General features: G+C 54.0%; 7 protein-coding genes across 7 annotated transcripts; 2 read left to right on the top strand and 5 right to left on the bottom strand.

Annotated features, from left to right (window-relative positions):
- Positions 1 to 266: 266 nt before the first annotated feature.
- J4E92_010522 (uncharacterized protein) lies at positions 267 to 3,912 on the top strand (the record flags this gene model as incomplete). Its single annotated transcript, XM_051501859.1, has 5 exons — positions 267 to 386; positions 484 to 516; positions 576 to 716; positions 776 to 3,724; positions 3,775 to 3,912. The coding sequence occupies 5 exons, from the start codon at positions 267 to 269 to the stop codon at positions 3,910 to 3,912; spliced, it is 3,381 nt and encodes a 1,126-aa protein (XP_051347961.1).
- A 338-nt stretch (positions 3,913 to 4,250) lies between these two features.
- Positions 4,251 to 5,235, bottom strand: J4E92_010523 (uncharacterized protein; the record flags this gene model as incomplete). The annotated part of the gene is made up of 2 exons (XM_051501860.1): positions 4,251 to 5,080; positions 5,148 to 5,235. 2 exons carry the CDS (start codon positions 5,233 to 5,235, stop codon positions 4,251 to 4,253), a joined length of 918 nt encoding a protein of 305 aa, XP_051347962.1.
- A 1,677-nt stretch (positions 5,236 to 6,912) lies between these two features.
- On the bottom strand, positions 6,913 to 7,982 carry GET3 (Golgi to ER traffic- protein; the record flags this gene model as incomplete). Its single annotated transcript, XM_051501861.1, has 2 exons — positions 6,913 to 6,955; positions 7,006 to 7,982. The coding sequence occupies 2 exons, from the start codon at positions 7,980 to 7,982 to the stop codon at positions 6,913 to 6,915; spliced, it is 1,020 nt and encodes a 339-aa protein (XP_051347963.1).
- Positions 7,983 to 9,086: 1,104 nt separating this feature from the next.
- On the bottom strand, positions 9,087 to 10,718 carry J4E92_010525 (uncharacterized protein; the record flags this gene model as incomplete). The annotated part of the gene is made up of 4 exons (XM_051501862.1): positions 9,087 to 9,448; positions 9,497 to 9,971; positions 10,031 to 10,180; positions 10,230 to 10,718. The coding sequence occupies 4 exons, from the start codon at positions 10,716 to 10,718 to the stop codon at positions 9,087 to 9,089; spliced, it is 1,476 nt and encodes a 491-aa protein (XP_051347964.1).
- Positions 10,719 to 10,904: 186 nt separating this feature from the next.
- J4E92_010526 (uncharacterized protein) lies at positions 10,905 to 12,497 on the top strand (the record flags this gene model as incomplete). The annotated part of the gene is made up of 3 exons (XM_051501863.1): positions 10,905 to 11,378; positions 11,426 to 12,215; positions 12,262 to 12,497. 3 exons carry the CDS (start codon positions 10,905 to 10,907, stop codon positions 12,495 to 12,497), a joined length of 1,500 nt encoding a protein of 499 aa, XP_051347965.1.
- A 768-nt stretch (positions 12,498 to 13,265) lies between these two features.
- J4E92_010527 (uncharacterized protein) lies at positions 13,266 to 14,105 on the bottom strand (the record flags this gene model as incomplete). Its single annotated transcript, XM_051501864.1, has 2 exons — positions 13,266 to 13,754; positions 14,061 to 14,105. The coding sequence occupies 2 exons, from the start codon at positions 14,103 to 14,105 to the stop codon at positions 13,266 to 13,268; spliced, it is 534 nt and encodes a 177-aa protein (XP_051347966.1).
- An 824-nt stretch (positions 14,106 to 14,929) lies between these two features.
- J4E92_010528 (uncharacterized protein) lies at positions 14,930 to 15,849 on the bottom strand (the record flags this gene model as incomplete). The annotated part of the gene is made up of 2 exons (XM_051501865.1): positions 14,930 to 15,675; positions 15,723 to 15,849. 2 exons carry the CDS (start codon positions 15,847 to 15,849, stop codon positions 14,930 to 14,932), a joined length of 873 nt encoding a protein of 290 aa, XP_051347967.1.
- Between the last annotated feature and the right edge of the window lie 33 nt (positions 15,850 to 15,882).

Consider the following 15,882-nt stretch of genomic DNA (forward strand, 5'->3'; position numbering starts at 1 on the left):
GCTTAGAGATGCAGGCATGGGGTAGTGCGCGCGACCGCAACGAGGATAGCGCGCCGCCGACCTGACGCGCCAAGGGTCGTCCACAGTTATTCTCAAGCCATCCTCACACACATCGCGCAAACCTCTGCCGCCACGAACACGTCCCAACGCGTCCACGTCATCACACTTAACACCCCGAAACATTGACAGACGTACTACCATTCACTGCGCCATTGCGACCTTGACGCCGACACAACTACACGCGGCGAACAGCCCAAACAGGCAACATGCCGCGGAAGAGCGCTGCGAAGAAGGAGGAGCCATCCTCAGATGAGGCGTCGGCGCATTCCGATGTCGAGATGCAGGACCAGCCGGACGACACAATGAACGGCTTCAAGAAGTTTGGCGTAAGCGCAACCCCCGTTTGCGCCTTCCTCGCCGCGACACTCACATGTCAAGCGGGAGGAAGGCGCGACATCGAGAAGACATTGGCTAACATTCCAGACGCAGTACAATGTCGATACTCCAGACTACACAGTACGATGACTCCGACACCGCGCCACACTCACCCGGTCCAACAACTGACACGCGCACAGGACTCGGATACCAACCCCAACACCACAGCAAACAGCGTCGCCGGTGACGCGCCAGTCGACGGCCGAAGAAAACGCGCCGAAGAGATGAACATGCGGAAAAGCATGTATGGCAAGAAGGCTGAGGGCCTGAGGGCGTCCAAGGTACGCGACTTCACTGCGCATTACATCCCGAGACATCACTAACTTGGCTCCTCTCACAGGAAGACGACACCATCCGCCGCTTTCGATACCTCCTTGGTCTGACGGATCTGTTTCGCCACTTCATCGACACGAACCCCAACCCGCGCATCAAGGAGATTCTCGCCGAGATCGACCGCCAGGATGCCGAAGAGACCAAGAAATCAAAGGCAAGCAAGGTGCGGAAAGGAGGTGCCGCTGCGGAGCGTCGCCGAAAGACCGAGCAGGAGGAGGACGCCGAGCTGGTGCGCGAGGAGAAGCATGGCGGACACAACGAGACGGTCTTTAGGGAATCACCGGGCTTCATTAAGGGCGGCACCATGCGCGACTACCAGGTTGCCGGTCTCAACTGGCTCATCTCACTACATGAGAACGGTATCTCTGGCATCCTCGCCGACGAGATGGGTCTCGGAAAGACGCTACAGACCATCTCCTTCATCGGCTACCTCCGCTACATTGCCGGCATTCACGGTCCTCACCTGGTCGCAGTCCCCAAGTCGACACTCGACAACTGGAAGCGCGAGTTCGCCAAGTGGTGCCCCGACGTCAACGTCCTGGTCCTCCAGGGTAACAAGGATGACCGTGCCGACCTCATCAAGGAGCGCCTGGTGCCCGATGGCTTCGATGTCTGCATCACCTCCTACGAGATGATTCTGCGTGAGAAATCACATCTGAAGAAGTTCGCGTGGGAATACATCATCATTGACGAAGCCCACCGTATCAAGAACGAGGAATCATCGCTCGCCCAGATGGTCCGCGTCTTCAACTCTCGAAGCCGCCTGCTAATCACAGGTACCCCTCTCCAGAACAACCTCCACGAGCTCTGGGCCCTGCTCAACTTCCTCCTTCCCGACGTCTTCGGAGACTCCGCCGCTTTCGACGACTGGTTCACATCCCAGAACGCCGACTCGGACGCCGTCGTCCAACAACTCCACAAGGTCCTTCGACCCTTCTTGCTCCGACGTGTCAAGGCCGATGTCGAAAAGTCACTACTACCGAAGAAGGAGATCAACCTGTACGTTGGCATGTCCGACATGCAGGTTCAGTGGTACAAGAAGATTCTCGAAAAGGACATCGACGCGGTTAATGGCGGTGCCGGCAACAAGGAGTCTAAGACCCGTCTGCTCAACATCGTCATGCAGCTGCGAAAGTGCTGCAACCACCCGTACCTTTTCGAAGGCGCCGAGCCTGGCCCGCCATACACTACCGATGAACATCTCGTCACCAACGCTGCGAAAATGGTCATGCTGGACAAGCTGCTGAAACGTATGAAGGCTCAGGGCAGCCGAGTGCTCATCTTCTCGCAGATGAGTCGTGTGCTAGACATCATGGAGGACTACTCAGTCATGCGCGATTACAAGTACTGCCGTATCGACGGTTCGACCGCCCACGAGGACCGTATCCAGGCTATCGACGACTACAATAAGGAAGGGTCGGAGAAGTTCCTGTTCCTCCTGACTACTCGTGCTGGTGGACTGGGTATCAACTTGACGTCTGCTGATATCGTCGTCCTCTTCGACAGTGACTGGAACCCGCAGGCCGATCTGCAAGCCATGGACCGTGCCCATCGTATTGGCCAGACCAAGCAGGTCTACGTCTTCCGATTCGTCACCGAGATGGCCATTGAAGAGAAGGTGCTTGAACGTGCGGCTCAGAAGCTGCGTCTCGACCAGCTAGTCATTCAGCAAGGCCGCTCGCAACAACCCGTCAAGAACGCCGCATCCAAGGACGAGCTCCTGACGATGATTCAGCACGGCGCCGAGAAGGTGTTTGCAAGCAAGGGCCCCGTTGGGCCAGCAGCTGATGGCGAGCTAGCTGATGACGACTTCGAGGCTGTCATGCGTCGCGGTGAAGAGATGACGGAGAAGCTCAACAAGAGGTACGAGACGCTCGGTCTTGACGATCTCCAGAAGTTTACCTCGGACTCAACCTACGAGTGGAACGGCGAGACCTTCCAACCACGGAAGAAGGAAATCGGCATCTCCTGGATCAACCCCTCGAAGCGCGAGCGCAAAGAGCAAAACTACGGCATCGACTCTTACTACCGCAAGACGCTGGTCACTGGTGGGCGAACAGAGAACAAGCAACCCAGGATACCCCGCGCGCCCAAGCAGATCACCATCCACGACTACCAGTTCTTTCCCAAGCGACTCTCCGAACTCCAAGACAAGGAGACCGCCTGGTACCGCAAGGAGAACAACCTCAAAGCTCCTCTCCCAGAAGGTCCGGATGAGGATCTCGAAGCACGTGAGGCCGATCAACAACTTGCGCAGCAGGAGATTGATGATGCGGAGCCACTGACAGAAGAGGAGAAGGCTGAGAAAGAACGCCTGATCGAAGAGGGCTTCCCTGAATGGAACAAGCGTGACTTCCAACAGTTCCTCAACGGCAGCGCCAAGTACGGTCGCCAAAACTACGAGGGCATCTCGGAAGAAGTCGACGGAAAAGACGCCGACGAGATCAAAGCTTACGCCAAGGTCTTTTGGAAGAAGTACAAGTCGCTGGACAACTGGCAAAAGCATTTGGGTGTCATCGAAGAGGGCGAGCTCCGTGTGCGACAGTCGGAAGAGAAGAAGCGACTCATCGCGAAGAAGATTGGCATGTACCGCATGCCCCTCCAGCAGATGCAGATCAAGTACACCGTATCCACCACCAACAAGAAGGTGTACACCGAGGAGGAAGACAAGTTCCTCGTCGTCATGCTGCACAAGCACGGCGTCGAAGGCGAGTACATCTACGAGAAGATCCGCGACGAGATCCGCGAATCGCCCCTCTTCCGCTTCGACTGGTTTTTCCTCTCGCGTACACCACAAGAGATTGGTCGTCGCTGCACTACGCTCATCTCGGCTATCGTGCGCGAGCTCGGCGAGGGTGACCTCAAGAACAAGAACGGCAAGCGCGGGTACGAGGAAGAGGAGACGGAGGAGGAAGAAGAGGAGCAGCCGAAGAAGAAGTCTAAGAATGGTGTCAAGGTATGATGAGTTTGGACCTGGTGATGATGCCATATACTAATAGAGAGCAGAACAAGCAGCTCGACACTGTCAAGGGCAAGGCTGGATCGGCATCCGCGACGCCATCGAGGGCAAGCAGCGTTGCGACAAACGGCTCGGCGACTAAGGGTTCGGCGACCAAGGGCAAGGGCAAGGGCAAGAAGAAGTAGTGTTTCTGATGTGTCAGCGCAGGAGGGCTGCATGTTGTGGTGTTTTGGCGTTATAAAGACGGGCCAGCGTGTTTTAGCGCACTGTACTCGACGGGGGTATGTTGAGCTTTGATCCGTCCACGACGGTATGGGTGGGTGTTTGCGTGTTGCATTTGTAATTGTACAAGATGAATCGAGGTGTTCATATACTAATATCTGAGTTCACAAGTGTGTTCATTGAATTCGTGACTATGCATCTACGCTCACGCCACCCATCACAAATCCTCGGCACATGACTTTTGGAAGTAATATATACATTAAAGAAGATACTCATAGACATCATGACTATCGTAAGCTCATCAAGCCTTAATCTCAATCCCCTGCTGCCCCTCACACGCACTAATCTCCCCAAAATACCACAAATGCGCATCCACATCCACCCCAAAGTCCCCCTCATTCCCCTTCAAATTCAGGTTCCCAGTCAACACATTCACATCCCCCGCCGTAGGCTGCACATCATTCCCACTAGTAACATAATACTCAGGGCTAATATGCCTATACCCCAACAGCGCCGGCGGCAACTTAGGCACCGGATCATTCTTGTGCGTAACACGATACGTCTCGCCCATGCCCGTTTTCGTAATGTAGTCGCTCACGCCCGCCAGCCCGATCTTCGGCGCGCCGTACGTGTACAAATCGACGGTCGTGCCGGTGGATCGTAGGTAGCCTGCTGCTAGACTCGCCAACGCGCCACCGAGGGAATGGCCTGTCGCTACGATGCGGTAGGTAGGATACTGCTTTCTTGCTGTGGCTAGAGCAGCTAAAACGGGTTTCTGTGCCTCCAGCCAGGAGTTCCAGAACCCGGTTGATGCGTTGCATGTTGGGCAGATGGTTGTTGGTAGAACCGGGAAGGCGACGTTAGTGATCCAATTACGCACGCTGCGGGAGCCGCGGAAGGAGATGACGATGAGTCCATTTGTGGAGTCTGTGGCTACGAAACCCGTTACGTCTGATTTTATGCTGTTCTCGAATTCGGAGAGGGTGTTTGTGGTGGCGGCTTCGATGAGGGGGCAGTTGCCTTGCGGGCAGGTGACTTTTGTGTTGGGGCTGTTGTTGTTGCTGAGGCAGTAGGCGGCGGCGGAGTATTGGGAGTAGAATTCGAGTTGGGAGAGGAGGGTTGGGGATACCGCTGTTGGTGGGTGGGTTAGTGGGGGTGTTTGGTGTGGAGATGGGGTTGGGGGGAGGTGTGAATGTACCTCTGCCTTCGATCTCGACGGGTACTGCGGTGACAGAGTGAACTGCACCGAGCAGTAAGGCTCCTAGACGGAGGACAGAAGGTGCCATGTTGATTGACGGGTGTGTCGAAACGGTCAAGTCGCTGTCGATATACAACAAAGAATGTACCGACGACGAGACAAATAACCCGATATAAGCACAAAGTGAGGGAACACACCGCACAACAACCTGACTACAAACTCACCACTCGCGTGAAACACACCAGACTATATACTTACCACGCCATCTTCACTAACCTTAACACACCAGGTCCTTCCAAGCCCTGCGCGGTGAGTATTCCCGGCGGTCAAAGTAAACGGACCAGGTAGTGGGACCATCCTGGACCATTCTGGTGATCGGCGCCCACACCAGAGCTACGGGTACCGGGGTGAGATGACGCTTGTTCTGGCGCTTGTCCAGGGGATGTCTGTGCCCAACGTGGCTATCCTAAGATTAGACATTTCGCCGCTGGGCTGGATGTACGCCACACAAAACACCATAGTGGAATGCGGTTGTTGTGTTTGCCGGAAAGCTCAGCCCCATAGTTGCCGGAAGACTCAGCCTCGAGATCGGCGTAACCTCAAGTGTCGCAGATGTCGCAGTTCGTCGTCGGCTTTATCGGTAGAACTACACGTTCTGCCAGACCCACCTGCTTCATTCGTGTGTGGTGCGTCTGGTGCGTCGCCTTCCTTTCCAAACCGATTAGTCGACGTTGTCCAGTTCGGCGCTTTTTGTGTGCACGCGACGAAACGAACGCATGATCCCGCACACTACCGCATGCAGCATGCATGAAAGAAGGCGTTTACCGGCATTCAGCCACAAGTAACAGCGTGGTGTGACAGCCAATGAATGTAAATACCGAGGTATAATAGCCTGACATCAGCGATAGAGCGTGAAGTATTGGGAAGGGAGATGTCTTATTCTGGTCATGGATGGAGAGTGCATCGTTTCTTGCTTGTTGCACTGCCGCTCAGCTGTCAGCGCATTCTCAGCATGTGAGACTGCGGTGCTTGTATAAGCCGGCATGCGCGGAACTTGCCTGCACGCGACAGACGGGTATTTGTCGTGATGGAGGTGGAGCGCTCATTTGGTGGTGCTGAATGTTGCGGGGTAAGAGCATGACGTAGTCAATTCAGAAGCGCCTCGTGGCTTTCGCTAACGTGGACAGGAAGGTACCTAAACAACAACATCACGGAGCAGACCAGAAGCTGTTTGTACCCCGAACGTGTGTGGTGGTGTAGAAGCAAGAAAACGTCGGTGTCAGCACCCTTCTGGGCTAGTGCACGGTACTTATGCGGGGTGCGCAAACAGTCCCAATAAATGTGTTTGGTGGGCTGAATGCACCCCAGGCACTGGCGTTCCTGGTTCAGCGGCTAACGTATATCTCCGAATCCTCCCAGTCGCGTGCTGCATTTCAAGTCAGCTGTCCACGGGCATGTTACGCATATGGAGAACGAGGCTTTCAAATTTTTTCCTGCTTTGGCAGAATCTTTCATTTCCACCGGCTGCGATAGATCGGGGCTAGTCGCTAAAGGTACAGAACTCCGTGCTGCTTGAGTCGTGATGTGTGGGGAAAAACGCGAAATACGCGAAATCGCAGAACCACATGGTATCGCAAGATGTACAAGGGTGAGACGGCGAGAAATCGGCAAAAGAAAAATGTACCGTGAGGCCCAAAGCGGTACCAAAGGGGTTGAGGCTCTCAAATCTAGGCTACTTGTTACCGCGTTTGAGAACGGCACGGGCCTACTGCGGTGGGACGAAGGGTTTGACGAGCATCTCACTGAATCTGGAATCGCTGTTAGTACACGGTATCCTGAGTCGGTGTGGAATACCCACTTCTCGAGCTTCTCCTTGCCGCGCACCTCCTCAACCAGCAGCGGCATCTTGACCACGTTGAACTCGTCGTAGAGCTCTTCAATCTGATCCAGGTACTTCTTCTGCATCTTCCGTCGCGCATTGCACTGCTCGCAGGGGTTGTCCTCCTTGGGGAACAGCAGCTGGTTGACCACAATTGAGTGCGTGTCGATTTCGTAGCTGTTGAGCTCCTGGATCATCCGCTCCGTCTCGTACAGACTCAGGAACTCGGGAATGCAGACACACACAAAGGTGGTGAGGTCGGCGTCCTTAAACTGGCCATTGACTTCTCCAATTGTCTCGCGCAGGTTCTCCATCTTCTCAACCAGCTCGTCCATGTTTTGTCCGTTGGGTAGTCTGCCGGATGCACCGAGGAAAGAGTTGAGCATGGGCCCGAATTGGCGCGAGAGTTGCGAAACCTTGGAGAGCGCTTTCTCCATTACGGTGGGAAATTGGAGGAAGCGTAGCGTGTGGCCCGTGGGCGCCGTGTCGAAGATGATGACTTCGTAGGACATGGACTTGACCTGCTTGAGCACTTCGGCAAAGGACATGGCTTCGTCGACACCGGGAATGCTAAAGGCCAGATCTTGCATCATGCTACCCATGCCGCCCAAGCCCGCCATGGGGTCTTGGCCCTCCTCCGCTCCGCTCGCCAGCAAGTCTTGTATACTGCCGTTGGGGTCAATCTCCATGGCGCTGAGGTTGTCGAAGCCGTTGACGAGTCGCGCGTCCTTGCCGAACTTCTGGTTGAAGGCATCTGAGAGGTTGTGCGCGGGGTCGGTCGAGATGAGGAGGACCGACTTGCGGTGCTTTGCGAGCTGGATGGCGAGGGAGCAGGAGGTTGTAGTCTTTCCGACACCACCCTTGCCGCCAACGAATATCCACCGCAGCGTCTTCTGGTCGAGGATGGACTGGAGCGTGGGCGCCATGTCGGCGTCGATGAGCGCGGTCGAGGCCATGTCTGGTGATCGGAGGTATGCAGTGTAGAGGGGCGTAGTGTGTAGCTGTAGGAGGGGTTGTCAGTGATGTTCAGTACAGCCCAAACATAGTTCCTGCCTGCTTCCCGAAGCTTCGGAGGGGCAAAGCAACCTGGAAGCGCCTACCTTTCGATTTCACTTAGACCTCCAGTGATTCTTTCGGATAGCTCAATCGGGTTGTGTGCGCGAGAAGCGTGGAATGTCTACGGTGAGAGTAGATGCGGTATGGTTGCGTTATTGCAGAGCAAGCAAGTCGCGCAGGAAAGTTGACTGGGTGGGAATGCGGGCGGGCGCGTCATGCGCTAACGCGCCACTGCACAGCCACATATGGCGCTCACCCCGCCCAATGATGCTGCCCTCTAGCCCTGACCTGTGAGGCACCCAGCATCCCGCCATGCAATTCCTCAGCGAACGGTCAATGACATCGTGGACATACGTAGGGACTCGTCGTCTCGCACGCCTGTCCCACTATCTCTAGCCTTCGGCCCTGGAGCTGCTCGCCGTCCCCGCTTGTTCATAGCAGCATGCCGCCTACGTAAGGGCTTCATCTTATAGTCGCGTGCTCTACACAGCAAGTTGAGATCTACATCGGCTTCTATACTGCGATCTGTGCATGCGAATGTGCGGCGCGACACCTACTGTGCTCTCATATTGTTGCGGCCTGCTAGACAATGCTATGTGTATTCTCAAAGCCATGCGCGTATCTTCATCACGCATCGCGACCGTTGGCGCCGATGTGGTTCGTAACGTAGTGATTTCGACGCAGCCTGATGTATACATGGGGATCTTTTGATCTGAAAGCTACGGTTCGGGGTACATGTTGTCGTCTAGCAGTACTAGGTTAAGGTAGATAATCTAGACTATCTGGACTCGTAAAGAGAAAGGTCTACACCCTCAAAGTAAAGATCTACACCCTTGAAGCAAAGGTCTGCACCCTTAAAGCAAAGGTCTGCACCCTTGAAGCAAAGGTATGCACCCTTAAAGCAAAGGTCTACACCCTTAAAGCAAAGGTCTACACCCTTGAAGCAAAGGTCTACACCCTCATAAGAAAAGGTCTGCACCCTTATGTAGTAAGTATAAACTTACTTACGAGACATTGAGGTCTTCCATACTGTGCTTGAGCTCTCCTTCATACTGGGCGAGCAACAGATGGGTCTCTCGGAAGAGCTGCTTCACAGTCTCGGATGTCTCCACATCCTCGGAAAACTCAAACGTGGAGAGGCTTCTGTGAGCCTCTGTGATATCCGGTATCTTGGATTTGATGCTGTCTTGAAGGTCCTTTTCCTCTTTGAGACGGGCCGCCTTGATGGCGATTTCACCCGTGATTATCTTGGAAACTCGCTCTTTCTCCAAGTTCATGTTATTCGAGTAGAACGTGTAACGGAAGCGAAAGCTGAGCGCGTCGGCCCAATGCTCGCGCTTGGCTTGGGCGGTAGAGGTAACGTTCACTGGACATCGTTAGCAACGTGAACGGGCGCAACGAAAACCAAACTTACGACCAGCGGGATGCCCGGCGACACCGAATCCAGAGTCCGTATATCCTAGGGATAGGCCATTGATAAGCATCTCTCCAAGTGCGGCCTCGTCTGCGTTAACCGCAAAGCTGACTGGGAAGCTATCCCATCGGTAAGGCATGACTAGGTAGATAGCCGTATTCTCGAGCAAGGGCATAATGAAGCTGGATTTCTCGGCCGATGCTCCGTGTTCGCGCAAACGATCCAAAACCCTGAGCGCGTAGCCGACATATGCTAGGGCCCGGGAGTCTCGATGGTCTAGGAATTCGCTAGGCACCGCCTTGATACGGTCTTTGACTATTTGGCAGAAATCCGCTAGGATACGACGGCGCGCATCAGATGGGTTGCGTGAAGAGGAGCACAGGAACTTGTGCTTGCCTGCTCGGATGTCAGAATCATCGGAGACGTTTCGCTTGGCATTGTCGATTCCCAATCCGACCTCAATGTCGCTAGGAGACTAGTCGCTATTGGTTAGCAAAGTGTGCTGCTACCTTGCACGGATGAGGTCTATAATACTTCTACCAGGTATACTTGGAGCGTCTGGATGATGGCCAGAAGCTCGGACATTGTCGGCGGTAGGCCAGTGATAGGTGAAACAAAGTATCGGACATAGTGGCCAGGCGCAACAATACTTGCGTTGTCCATCCAGGCTGTGGTGCTGATGTCCTATGGAAACGGTGAGCGTTATAATTGATAGACTTACAGTTAAACGTACGGAAGTTTCATGGCTTTCATCACTATGGCTTGAACTAGGTCGGTTGGAGCCGTATAGCTCGACTAGGTCTGCATCTCCTTGACGGTACTTCTTCGCTAGGTCACCATCTATGATACCTTGGAGAACACCATCTGGTAAAGAAGCTAGGATTGGCACGCAAGCACGTCGCCAGGTATCAGGACCATCGTTAGTCTTGGGATGTCTCCGCTTGAACTCGTAGTTGAAGACGGCATCGACTAGGGCAGTATAGCCATAGGAGACCAAGCCGGCGAACTGCGAAGGCGGTCCATGGAACGTAGCTTGGTTATTGGCTCGCCTTGATGCGATGCAGCCCGCGCTACGGAGGTCGTCAGCTTGGGTTTGAGGCTGGTCGTCGGATTCTTGGAAGGTGCCTTGGAGGTCAATGTTGCTGTGCTCGGAAGAGGTGCTTGAGCGACTCCGCTTAGGAGCCGACTTGGTGAAGTCTGGGGCGGCAATGCGCTTGTTCATCGTGCATGCTGGTGAGTGTTACTAGGATGGTTTCCAGATCTGAGGTGATGCAGACGCGCTCAAGTGCATTGGGAAGGCACGCGTGGGTTGGCTCCTTCCCGATGCATGCCAGCTCTGCGACGTACCAACGCAAATTCTGCACCCTGCTACACAATTTCTTTTCCTTTCGCTGTCGCCTATATCACAATGGCATCCAAAAGACGCCTCTCTTCCGAGAAGTGCGCGATTTCTCGCGATGCACAAGAGACGGCGGGTGCGAAACTGCAGGACCTGCGAACGAGGATCCAAGAACGCGAGAAAGCTCATCTCATACGCGTCGCCGAGCATCTAAATACCACCAAATCCTATCCAGAGCGTCCTAGAGAGCAAGCTTCGAAAAATCGAGGTGGCGGGCCAACCAACATCTGGGGTTATGAAACTCCCGAGCCAGAACAACGCCCGTCCGAGCCAGAGTCGGATGTTCCCAAGAAGGCTTCACCGGAGTGTCCTAGTATCGCGATCCAGGAGGCACCTGTTGCTGTACCTAGCACACCCATCCAAGCAAATCTCGGAGACGCAACGCGTAAGCCTTCGCGAACGATCCTAGACTACTTCCGGCCCGTTTCGTTGAGGAATCCCAAGAAGTCGATCCGATATTTCTTCGCGCCATTTTCAGCGGTGGTTTGTAGAAGCGGTACCCCCGACGCCAGGTTGCTAACTTCTGGTAGCACAAGGAGAACTCAAGTCGTGCCGCCGAAGACGTTGATCAGTCTGACGATGACAGTATGGACTTTCAGCCTTTCACAGCTCCAGACTTGCCCGAGGATGAAAGTGAAGACTTTCGTGAAGCCGAAGGTGCAGACCTTGTTCACAATGGAAGTGCAGACTTCTCCGAAGCCGCCAAAGGTGCAGACCTTGTTCGAAATGAGAGTGCAGACTTTCTTGTTCGAAATGAAAGTGCAGACTTTCTCGAAGTTAAGGGTGCAGACCTTGTTCAAAATGGGAGTGCAGACTTCCCCGAAGCCGGGAGTGCAGACTTTCAAGACTTCTCAAGGACAGGAAGTGCAGACTTCCAGAGCATTGTACAGGGGTCGGACCAAGAAGACGACATGCTCTTCGAGTTGCCTGAGTTCCAAGAGTTGGCAAATATCGAGGGCTTCCCGATGAAGAACGCCGATGAGGTCGAGGGATCGCAAGCGGGTGGAGCCGAGGAGGATGAGGACGATTCCGAGAATGGTGACGCAGCGAGCGTGATCCAGGGTTTCCAAGCACCCCTACGCAATGTCGGGCCACCCACAAATCGAGGCAAGAAAGACCGCCGAGCATTTGAGTTGCCCATCCGCGTATGGATTCCTAGCAACGCCTCCCAAGGTGCCTGGAATCCAATCGACACGCTGAGCAACGCAATCCAAGCCAAGCTTCGAAAGAAGCTGAACGAGGTGCTGCGAACGAAGAAGTCTAAGCCCCTCTGGGCTCGCTGGACCGATCCTATCAACGCTCCTTCGCATTACAACCAATGTACTTGAGCTCTATGTGCGAAGCTACGCAGACTGACTGGTTGTAGGCATTGCCAATGGTCTCATCTTGAGGAAGGGTCGAAAGTACGCCGAGAACCACGAAGCATGCGCATGGTGTGTCAAGAAACACCTCCTTTGTGCGTTGTTACACGAAGCACCTATGGGGCAGAGCATCTTCGTGGGCATCCTTCCCCTAGAACGTGGTCTACGAGTTGGCCAAGAACCCCGGCAGATAAGCTACTGGATAGAGAGGGATGCTACATACGATGATAGCGAGGGATGAGACATAAGATGGCTAGCTCGGAGTGTTCCTAGACTGTCTTCTTGATCCTCCGATATATCTATTTAGACCCTACATCCTTGTTCTTCTCTGCTTTCCTACTGTCCATTCATACGCATACAGAGTATCATTATCCCACACGCGTTCTAACGAATCGTTACCGTTGACCTCGCGGTCGTGTGGATGGGCTGAGTAGCGGGGTGGTTTCGCGGGAGTAGGAACGGGCAGAGCGCGGGCAGGCGCACGAGAGCAGATACAACCCCAATTTTACTGCGCGATTGTAGCTATGTAGTCGAAGTACGCTTGGGTGCTCGGCGAAGTCAATGCGATGGATGTGCGGTGCTGAGCGTCGAGAATGGTGGGGGTGGTGGTGGTGATGGTGCGACGCTTGTCCGGAGAAGCGATCTCGGGAGGCGGAAAGCCGAGGTGTGGCCAGCGGCGACTTGGCTGCATACGTCCACCTCATACAAAGAAAGCTAAACAGGCAACTTGCCGTCTACTTTAATAAAAGGGCTAATTATCACAAAATGTAGATTTGTAGGGGGCAAGTGTTCAGCTTTTTCCATGCGTAAGGTGCGTCCGCTACAACATGATGACTTATAGAACTACTTAACTAACAAGCAAGTCTACACTCGCAAAGATTTAGAAGTCTACACTCCTAGATAGCAAGTCTGCACTCGCAAAGATTTAGAAGTCTGCACTTCTAGATAGCAAGTCTGCACTTGCAAATATTCAGCAGTCCTCTAGATAGGGAGGAGAACGAAGATGTCTCTAGAAGGTTTCACTTCCATCTATCTGGCCAGGAGTGAGGATTCCCTCTAGACCCTCGAGAAGATCGGGATCAGTGATCCCCTGATTGCTGCCAACGCCAATGACCTCAATCGCCGCGTCGACCTTGGCCGTCTTGACAATCTCGGCATGCAGGTCCTTGAGATCCTTGAGTTCCTTGGCATGCGCGTTCTTCATCGATTGGATCTCCGCATTTAACCTATCGACCTCGCCCTGCAGGTCTGGTTGACCAGCTCGATCGTTCTCGGGTGCGTCCGGAAGCTCTTCCTCGTGTCTAGGTTCCTTGCCGTGGGTGACATCGGGGAGGTGCCAGACCTCCTCGGGCTGCCAAGTTCCGTCCTCGCTCACGCACCCCCATCGCTTGAGGATTTCGAGCTCGTCTTGGGTTGGGCAGATTGGAATATCTGGGGGCGGAGGACCATTATAGGTCTTCTTCCACCACGCAGAGGCGGCGTAGATGAACCCGCAGCACTAGTATGATTAGTCAAAGGAGTTTTCAGTGCGGGACTGACATTACCCTGCCCACGTGCTTCCAGCTATTGCAGTGGCGGCACAGCCTCTCGCACGCCGTGTGACTCCTGGAGCGATGCTTGGTCCAAAGCTCACCACATCTAGGACATTTGGTGTGATGGGGGCGCACGCCGTAGGTCCCAGTACCACCTTGGACTACAATCGATCCCGCTAGAGGCCTGTAGCGTTTCGGCTCATATCGCAGAAGTTCGCGATGATTGGAAGAGGGCTTCGAGTTGCTAGGAGGTGGTCTAGGCGGAAGCGCACCCCGTTGCTCGAAGTGCTCGTAGCCACTAGGTATGCCTTGGCCATGGTTGCCAAAATCGGAATTCTGGCCAGAAGGGTGATCGTACATAGGAGGTACCTGATAGTCGTAGCCACTAGGATGACCGTAATTTTGAGGACGGTAACTAGGAGGGCCGTACTGGTGGTATGCGCCCGAGTTGCTAGGAGGTGGGCCATATCCTTGGTGATCCTGAGGCCATGGGACCTGATTACCGCCTACTAGCTGTTAGCTGACCCGCTTCTAGAACTTTGGGAATGTGTATACCCATCGGCCTGTTGAAATCGAAACTAGGTCTTGGAGTCGATCGCCCGGACTGGTTTGGGCGCTGGCCGTGAGGCCATGTGTAACCGTTCATCTTGGTGGAGGGTGCAGGTGGTGTGTATTGGTGGGTAGCAAGACTTTCGCGCGTGCAAAACTTTCAAATATCCCGACGTGGTTGCTGAGTCACGTGCGCACGCGCTTCAAGATCCCTGGATAGTACATTTCACCTTGCCTCTTTCGGTTGAACGTCACCGATGACCGTCGGCGTGATGTGGTGGTTAGTCTGGGAGTAAAACACGTTCGCGTCAGACGCGATGCGATGTCATGCGTCTTTGATACATGCAGTAAGCTTTGAAAGATTTGTAAGTAGAAGAACTTCGTATTCCGTAAAACTAGTGTACACGGAGATCATGACCGCAACGGAACGTAAATCAGAGTCTGCACTCTGCCGCAGCAAGGTAGCAAGTCTGCACTTGCGATGCTGGAGTCTTTATTTCATGGATTAAGGTCTTCACCTTATGAAACACACGTCTACACGTATGACCGCGAAGCATATCACGAGATGTAAAGTCTGCACTTTATCTAGGGTCTAGCCGCCTAGGTCGAAGTATGCGAGCTGCTCGTCTTGGCGCTTGAAAGTCTCCCTCAGGGTCTTCTGGGCAGCAACATAGCCGTTATTGCGCTCGATCAGCTCTTCGATTCTTGCGGTGGCAGCTGGAAGACGATCAGCGTCGGCCTTGTACTTGGCGGTACTGCGACGGGCTCGGATGGACTTCAGTTTCTCGGCGTAGTAGAGCTCCTCAAAGTTGCTCTCGGATTCTTGTTGTTGTGAAGTCAATTTCTCGGCGCTCTCTAGCTGCTGCTGAAGCTCCAGGATAGTGTTGGCTGCCGTCTTGGCCTCCTTGTGTGCTGTCTTTAGAGTGTCGTCACGCTTCTTGCACATGTTGGTAGCATCTTGGAGTCGTCTCTGGAGCTCGCGGATGTCATTGGAAGACTTCTCGGCTTTCTTGTTCGCGATGTCGATAGCCGTTTTGCGTTCCTTGGACATCTCTGCCGCCTTTCGAATGTGAGCGTTGAGACTTGCCTCGAGTTTTAGGATACGGTTGTCGCGCCTGCTGACGGTATTTTGAGCAATCTCGAGGTTCTTGGTCGCTTCCTTTTGGGCTCTCTCAGCCTCACGAAGCTTGTCTTGGAGACCTTGGACGCCATTTTGGACATCGCGGAGGCTGCTGCCTTTCTCGGTAGTCGTCATGATCGGGCGAGTGACGTCCTTCGAACGGTCTTGTGCTAGGATTATGCTCGCGTTCAGCTTCTCGGTGGTCTCGGATAGAGTGCCTATTATGTATCAGTACACGAACAATTGTTGAGAATGATCGACCCACTCTCGGTAGCGGCCTTCTCGTTCATGAGATCCTTCATGGCTGCCAGGAGCTCGATGTCACTATTGATCTGAGTGACTTCTTGGTTCATTTCGTGTCCGCGCCTGGCTTCGAGTTGGCGCTTGGGCATTGTGCTGCTCGTAGAATAGCTGCCCGGTGATGA

The sequence above is a fragment of the Alternaria infectoria genome, assembly GCF_024043175.1.
Source record: "Alternaria infectoria strain BMP 0036 chromosome Unknown scaffold_37, whole genome shotgun sequence".
Classification (NCBI taxonomy): domain Eukaryota; kingdom Fungi; phylum Ascomycota; class Dothideomycetes; order Pleosporales; family Pleosporaceae; genus Alternaria; species Alternaria infectoria.